Source organism: Scyliorhinus canicula, chromosome 2 (genome assembly GCF_902713615.1).
Source record: "Scyliorhinus canicula chromosome 2, sScyCan1.1, whole genome shotgun sequence".
Classification (NCBI taxonomy): Eukaryota; Metazoa; Chordata; class Chondrichthyes; order Carcharhiniformes; family Scyliorhinidae; genus Scyliorhinus; species Scyliorhinus canicula.
The window spans coordinates 128232964-128241455 of NC_052147.1; the positions used below are offsets into that span (position 1 = coordinate 128232964).

Sequence of the window (8492 nt, forward strand, 5' to 3'; positions counted from 1 at the left end):
CCAGGTACACACCCTGTCAGTATAACTACACTCAGAGAAGCAGGTACACACGCTGACAGTATAACTACCATTCAGAGCGCCAGGTACACACCCTGTCAGTATAACTGTGGTGAATGTGATTCACACTATATATAGTTGCCAATATCACTCCATGTATATATGTTCGTTATCTACCAGTTGTAAGATCAATGCTGTCTACATTTGCCAATATAACTCTGTGTATATATGTTCACTATCCACCATTGTAAGTGCAGTTGCACTATCCGACCACCAGGGGGAGTCACTCTGGGAGTACGCGAGAGTTTGTACTGGGCTCCCCCCTTGGCTCCGCCCAGGACTCCTCCCCCTGGGACCGATGTATAAAGATCAGTGCCTTAGAGCCAGCCTGCAGTTCATCTGAAGTTCAACGACAAATAGGCTGGCTCTGTTGTAAGTGTCTTAAAGCCTCTGTTCAGATCCAACTACGCGTGTTTGCTGAATTGATGGTTCCATCAATAACTAACACCCAGAGTACCAGGTACACACCCTGTCAGTATAACTACCATCCAGAGCACCAGGTACACACCCTGTCAGTATAACTACCAGCCAGAGAACCAGGTACAGACCCTGTCAGTATAACTACCACTCAAAGAACCAGGTACACACGCTGACAGTATAACTACATCCTGACCGCCAGGTACACAGCACTGTGTCAGTATGACTAGCATCCAAAGAGAGGCAGGGAAACAGCACCCTGACACTGCGATGTCACCCCTCATCTGGGATGAAGTGCTGACCATTACATGCTTGCCAAAGAGATTTGTCGCCTCTGCATCCCTCCCAACAGGCTGCCGTGGGTGCTGATGGAGCTTCAGAAAGGAGGCCCAGGCAAGACACTGCTTGGCACTTTTCATTTTATTTTTCACCCTAAATGCTGTGTAGAGTCAATATGTTATTGACTGGTTTAGCTGGTTTAGTAGGGCTGGTTTAGCACAGGGCTAAATAGCTGGCTTTTAAAGCAGACCAAAGCAGGCCAGCAGCATGGTTCAATTCCCGTACTAGCCTCCCCGAACAGGCGCTGGAATGTGGCGACTCGGGGCTTTTCACAGTAACTTCATGTGAAGCCCACTTGTGACAATAAAGCAATTTTCATTTCATTATCCGAAAGAAGTCTCAACGACTAATTATGTATTCCCTTATGGTGGGTGTCCTGCTAATTTTGGCATCTGCTGAACAAGCATATTCCAGGGCAAAACGGGGGGGGGCGGCTGGGGAGTGGGCAGGAATGTGGTCGGCTAGCCATCTGATCTAGTTGTGTGTCACCCCACTCCTCCCCCCCCCCACCAAACTGGGTATCTATCGCTCCGCCCCACGATGGGAGGGCTGAAGAAAACTTTCTTCCGGCTTGCGGGACTGGGCGAGGTTCAACTGAAGGAGAAGGCGGCTGGGCAGAGTTGAAGTTGCAGAAGCTGCGGGGAGCGGCTGTGTGACTGCCATGCAGGCCATGCAGTCGCCGCTGCTGCAGCGCTATGTGGCGGCCATGGTGCTGAGCGGGGTGGGGGACGCGCTGGGCTTCAAGAACGGCAGCTGGGAGTTCTGCCGGAGCGGGGAGCAGATCCACAGCGAGCTCCGCGGGCTGGGCGGCCTCAAAAACCTCTCCGTGTCCGGCTGGATGGTCAGCGACGACACCGTCATGCACCTGGCCACCGCCCAGGCTCTGGTGGCCACTGCCGACCCCCAGGAAACCATGGAGCAGCTGTACAGGAGACTGGCTCGGGAATACCGGGAGAGCATGGACGACATGACAGGCAGAGCGCCAGGTACACACCCTGTCAGAATAACTACCATCCAGAGAGCCAGCTAAACACCCTGTCAGTATAACTACCATCCAGAGAGAGCACCAGGTACAGACCCTGTCAGTATAACTACCATCCAGAGAGCCAGCTAAACACCCTGTCAGTGTAACTACCATCCAGAGAGAGCACCAGGTACAGACCCTGTCAGTATAACTACCATCCAGAGCGCCAGGTACACACCCTGTCAGTATAACTACCATCCAGAGAGCCAGGTACAGACCCTGTCAGTATAACTACCATCCAGAGAGCCAGGTACAGACCCTGTCAGTATAACTACCATCCAGAGCGCCAGGTACACACCCTGTCAGTATAACTACCATCCATAGAGCCAGGTACACACCCTGTCAGTGTAACTACCATCCAGAGAACCAGGTACAGACCCTGTCAGTATAACTTCCATCCAAAGAACCAGGTACACACCCTGTCAGTATAACTACCATCCAGAGCGCCAGGTACACACCCTGTCAGTATAACTACCATCCATAGAGCCAGGTACACACCCTGTCAGTGTAACTACCATCCAGAGAACCAGGTACAGACCCTGTCAGTATAACTACCATCCAGAGAGCCAGGTACACACCCTGTCAAAATAACTACCACCCAGAGAGCCAGGTACTCACCCTGTCAGTATAACTACCATCCAGAGAGCCAGGTACAGACCCTGTCAGTATAACTACCATCCAGAGCGCCAGGTACACACCCTGTCAGTATAACTACCATCCAGAGAACCAGGTACACACCCTGTCAGTATAACTACCATCCAGAGAGCCAGGTACACACCCTGTCAGTATAACTACCATCCAGAGAACCAGGTACATACCCTGTCAGTATAACTACCATCCAGAGAGCCAGGTACACACCCTGTCAAAATAACTACCACCCAGAGAGACAGGTACTCACCCTGTCAGTATAACTACCACCCAGAGAACCAGGTACACACCCTGTCAGTATAACTACCATCCAGAGAGCCAGGTACACAGCATCGTGTCAGTATAACTACCATCCAGAGAGCCAGGTACACACCCTGTCAGTATAACTACCATCCAGAGAGCCAGGTACAGACCCTGTCAGTATAACTAACATCCAGAGAGCCAGGTACACACCCTGTCAGTATAACTACCATCGAGACCGCCAGGTACACAGCACCGTGTCAGTATAACTACCATCCAGAGAACCAGGTACACACACTGACAGTATAACTACCACCCAGAGAGCCAGGTACACACCCTGTCAGTATAACTACCATCGAGACCGCCAGGTACACAGCACCGTGTCAGTATAACTACCATCCAGAGAACCAGGTACACACACTGTCAGTATAACTACCACCCAGAGAACCAGGTACACACCGTGCCAGTATAACTACCATCCAGAGAGAGGCAGGGAAACAGCACCCTGACACTGCAACGTCACCCCTCATCTGGAATGAAATGCTGACCATTACATGCTTGCCAAAGAGATTTGTCGCCTCCCCATCTCTCCCAACTGGCTGCCGTGGGTGCTGATGGGGCTGCAGAAAGGAGGCCCAGGCGGGACGTTGCTTGGCACTTTTGTTCATTTTATTTTTCACCCTAAATGCTGTGTCGTGTCAATATGTTGTTGACTGGTTTAGTAGGGCTGGTTTAGCATAGGGATAAATAGCTGACTTTGAAAACAGACCAAGGCAGGCCAGCAGCGCGGGTTCAATTCCCGTACTAGCCTCCCCGAACAGGCGACTGGGGGCTTTTCACAGTAACTTCATTTGAAGCCCACTTGTGACAATAAGCGATTTTCATTTCATTTCATTATTTGTAATAAGCCTCAACAACCTTTAATTATTTATGCCCTAATGGTGGGTGTCCTGCTAATTTCGACATCTACTGAATGAGCATATTCCAGGGCAAAACGTTTGTGTTGGGGGGTGTGGGTCGTTTGGTGAGTGGGCAGGAAAGTGGTCGGCTAGCCATCTAATCTACTTGTGTCGCACCCCCCCCCCCCCCCCCCCCCCAAAGGAAAGCATGCCCAGTGGGGCATATAAAATCCAACCCTTGCTTTGATCTTCGTTTCGCTTGAACAAGTTGCTCACTTTGCTTAGGCTATTGCGGCATAATTGGAAGGTGATGAGAATGACATTCAATGATGCATGTGTTGGCTTAACAGTCTCTATTTGTTAGTGGTAGTCATTTATTTCATAATGGCTGGTGTTAATGTTGTGCTCTATATCTTTTTTGCCAGGTGTAACATGTATGAAAGCTGCCAGCTTATTGAAACCGGATTGTTCTGATGGGTGGAAGATTTCATTCAATCCTGCCGGGGGTGGATGTGGTGCTGCAATGAGGGCCATGTGCATCGGACTACGATTTCCCCATCCTGAGGAATTAGACAAGCTGATTGAAGTAGCTGTCGAAAGCGGTCGGATGACTCACCACCACCCCACTGGTTACCTGGGCTCGGTGGCTGCAGCACTGTTCACAGCATATGCTGTGAATAACAAACCTGTAGTGAGCTGGGGAGCAGGCCTGATGGAGGTGTTGGACAAAGCAAAGAGCTACATAGCAAAAGCTGGGAGTTATGCTGCTGAAAATCTGGCCGCGTGGTGTGTGCAAAATCTCACATTGTTCATTTTCCATTTGTAATTATCATGCCCCTACTGACCCCCCCCCCCCCCCCCCCCCCCCCCCCCGCCCCCCCGCCCCTTTACTGGTTGCACCACATATCTGGAACTGGTTGCATCACATATCTGGAACTGGTTGCACCACATATCTGGAACTGGTTGCACCACATATCTGGAACTGGTTGCACCACATATCTGGAATGACCGGATCTGTCTGGCAGATGAAGTGCAACTGCTCCTCTGGTCAGCTTGGCCCTGGATGTAACAACCTGGGTCAGTGGATAATGGATTCCAGCTCACTATCTGAAGAGGCTGTGCCACATTTCACAGGTGGTGTCCATTGGATGAGCTACTTAGCCAAGGCCTTTGTCAGCCTGGTTTGAATACAAAACAGAGGCCCCCATTCCAGTGCAATTCCAAGGGAGTGGCTGCAGTGTTGGAGGTGAAGCCTGTTTGATGAGACATGAAACTGAGATTCTGAATACTCTTTCTTGAGTGGACAGATCCTCTGGTACTATTTAAAACAGAAGTTGGCGTGTTCTCTCTCGTGTTCTGCCCATTATCCTCCATCAGCTGTCCAAAATTGACCGCCATATTTTCTATGCCACAATAGTGCAACACTTCATTCTACAGCCAATTAAGTATTTTTGTTTTGGGGTGTCTTGTGGTTGTGAAAGGTATTTTTTGATATGGACCAAGAGTGAGGGGGAATAACTCCAAAATATTGAATGACTCCTTCTTTTCATTTTCATTCAGGTCCTACTTTGAAGACCAATGGAAGAAGTATCTTCAGGACAGAGGAATTCTGGATGGGGTATCCAAGCCGACTTTCCCTAAGCAATACGATGTGATTGAACGTGACAAATTCTACACCTCTGTCAGCTACTCGGGCTGGGGTGGGGCCAGTGGACATGATGCCCCCATGATAGCTTATGATGCCATCCTGGGCTCAGGCAGTTCCTGGGAAGAGCTCTGTAACAGAGGAGTTTTCCACGGTGGTGATAATGATTCTACTGGTGCTATAGCTGCAGCATGGTGGGGGGCAATGTATGGATTTGATCAGGTTCCCAAATCCAACTACAAAGATCTCGAATATCGGAGCAGGTTGGAATCACTAGCAGAGAAATTGTACTATTTGAGCCATCCAAATTCTTGCTCATCACAAAAAAGTCAGAAGAGTTGCATTGTTGAGTAAGGCTCTTGTTTTGCCTTCTGAACCCTGGCTTTGGTTCCTCTGTTACACCTTCATTGGAATGTAGCGAGCCTGTAGCTGAAACATGGCCTAAAAGTTCCATTGTAAGTTTTCCTGTCTTTGGGTCCATTTTATCCTGGCAAGATCCTCTTCTCATCCTATTGATGTTAGCCTTCCTCCAATTTGCATGTTCTACTTTACCTAAATATTCCCGTAGAGAGACTTGGTCCTCTTTACCCACCTCATGTCCCAGTACAAAATCCAGCAATACCTCTTTTTCTAGTTGGGCTTAGAACCTACTGATCAAGGAAGTTCTCCAGAACACATTTCAAAAATTCCTCCTGCTCCTTATCCTTTACTCTAACAATATCCCAGTCAATATTTGGTTAATTAAAGTTCCTCACTCTATTGTTTTTGCACATCTCTGGCTTCCCTGCAGTTTTGTTCCTCTCCTTCTCCTCATTTGGAGGCCTATAAAATACCGCAAGCAGCTTGAGCTGGTGATACTTTTAGTTGATTTTTAACCTTGCCCCTTTATGTTCATGCTCACTCCATTCTGCGGTTGTGTCCCAAAACTTTTTCATCTACACAGCTCCGAGTTTTCTGGGCAACCAAACATGTTCACTAATGTCCTTTTTGGAGAAAGACATCTGCTGGCCTGACTTGGTCTGGTCTACAGGGACACTATACTCATAGTCGTGTGGTTGACTCTTAAATGCCCTCTTCAAATAGCCTAGCAAGAACAACAAGCAAATAGTTGTACCTGCAGCAAGTCCGAGGACTGACCTCCAACAGCTAAAATCCTGTGTGCAAAGTATGACTCCACCCAGTGGAAAGTTTCTCCCCCCTGCCCCCGATTCCCATAGATTTTAATTTTGCCATGGCTCCTTGATACCACATTTGATGAAATGTTGCTTGATGTCAAGGGCAGTCACTGTCACCTCAATCTGGCTCTTTAGTTAATGTTTGGATCAAGGCTGTAATGAGGCCAGGAGCTGAATGATCCTGGAGGAACTCAAACTGAGCATCAGTGTGCAGGTTTGCTAGGGACACAGCTAGTTCTGGAGCACAAGTCTGTCTTTGCCAGAGTGTGGTCAGTGCCTTCAGCTGTTTTTGCTATCACATGGAGTGAGTAGAATTGTCTGAAGGCAAGCATCTGAAATGCTGGCAACCTCAAAAGAGGAGGCTGAGATGGATCATCCAATGTGTTGGATTCCCCTAATATTGCAGATGAGGATGTTGGGTGGAGCATCCTCACCCTTTTGGGTGTTTAATTGTCCACCACCATTCATGACTGGATGTGGCAGGACCGCAGAGCTTTGGTTTGATCCCTCGGTTGTGGGATAACATGGTTTTGTCTATCGCAAGCTGCTTCTGCTATATGGTATACATGCCGTCCCATACATACAAACTTACAAATTAGAAGCAAGAGTAGGCCACTCGGCCCTTCGAGCCTGTTCCGCCCTTTAACGGGATCATGTCCGATCTGATTGTAACCTCAACGCCACATTCTTAACTACACCTGATAACCTTTCACCCCCTTGTTAACCAAGAATCTATCCACCTCTGCCTTAAAAATATTCAAAGACTCTGCTTCCAGTACCTTTTCAGGAAGAGTTCCAACGACTCAGTGACCTTCCGAAGGAGGTTCATCTCTGTGTTAAATGAATGAACCCTTGTTTTTAAACAGCGACCCGTAGTTCTAGATTCACCTCACTCAGCTAAATCGCTGGCTTTTCAAGCAGACCAGCAGCACGGTTCAATTCCCGTACCAGCCTCCCCGGACAGGCGCCGGAATGTGGCGACTAGGGACTTTTCACAGTAACTTCATTGAAGCCTACTCGTGACAATAAGCGATTTTCATTTCATTTCAAGATGAAACCTGTCTCCACACCCACTTTGTCAAGCCCCTTCAGGATCTTGTATGTGGTATCATGTATCCATCTTGTCGCTTTACTGACTACACCTCATTTTTAGGTATGTCTGGGTACTACTGCTGACATGCCCTCCTTCATTATACCAGGATTGATCCTCTGTTTTGATGATGATGGTAAAGAGTATCGATGAAGGAAATGCATTTCCAAGTCAGGTGTGAGTGTTAAATGGAATTTGTGTCTGACTTGAGGTGATGGTTTTCAATTGCCTGCTATCTCTGTGCTCAGGTTGTGGGTTTGGGAGGTGCTATAAAAGAAACTCTTTTAGAATCCGGTATAAGCCTTTGAACAGAATTTTCTTTTCTAACTATAAAATGATGGATATAATGGCAAGGAATTTAAACTAAACCTTTATAAATCACTGGTTAGGGCCCAGTGAAATATTGTGTTCAATTCTGGCACCAGAGAAGAATGTTAAAGCCTTTTAGAGGGTGCAGGGAACATTTACCAGAATGTTACCAACGACGTGGGATGTCCGATTCACTGTGACTAGAGAAAATGGGGTTAACACTGATTATAAGATGGTGCTGATTATTTCTAATTGCTGCTCCATTCCTGTTTGAATCATGCAACCTTTTGATGTTGGAATGGGATGGACAACAAAATCTAAGCTTAGGTCTGTAATACCTTCACTAAACAAATGCCCAATTCTGTACCAATTCTTTGCATTAAAAGCTTTGCAATGATGACCACTAGGCACCAGAGTTTTGTTTCCAGTTCTTTCGATCATGTGTGTTTTTCAACCAGGTGCACTTGTGAATGTGTCTCTAATTCACTTGTCTCTCAGTCCGGAAGAAATGGTCTCGAACACGTTCGTACTTTAGAATATTCTTTATTGCGATCGGGGCAGCCCTCTAGGTATTCCAAAGAAACACCTCTGAGAGTGCCAAAGTATTGCTCAAAACATCCTGTCTTTATATGTTTTTTTAAGGGGCTGT

General features: G+C 47.6%; 1 protein-coding gene across 1 annotated transcript; it reads left to right on the forward strand.

The window, feature by feature from the left end:
- Positions 1 to 1345: 1345 nt before the first annotated feature.
- On the forward strand, positions 1346 to 8251 carry adprh (ADP-ribosylarginine hydrolase). The gene is made up of 3 exons (XM_038786321.1): positions 1346 to 1799; positions 4050 to 4410; positions 5185 to 8251. The coding sequence occupies exons 1-3, from the start codon at positions 1475 to 1477 to the stop codon at positions 5621 to 5623; spliced, it is 1125 nt and encodes a 374-aa protein (XP_038642249.1). The 5' UTR covers positions 1346 to 1474; the 3' UTR covers positions 5624 to 8251.
- Positions 8252 to 8492: the final 241 nt, after the last annotated feature.

Excerpts from the sequence above, each read along its gene's own strand:
- adprh (XM_038786321.1), top strand. The coding sequence starts at position 1,475 with ATGCAGGCCATGCAGTCGCCGCTGCTGCAGCGCTATGTGGCGGCCATG. Across the intron at positions 1,800-4,049 it reads CATGACAGGCAGAGCGCCAG|GTGTAACATGTATGAAAGCT; the intron begins GTACACACCCTG and ends CTTTTTTGCCAG. Across the intron at positions 4,411-5,184 it reads GCTGAAAATCTGGCCGCGTG|GTCCTACTTTGAAGACCAAT; the intron begins GTGTGTGCAAAA and ends ATTTTCATTCAG.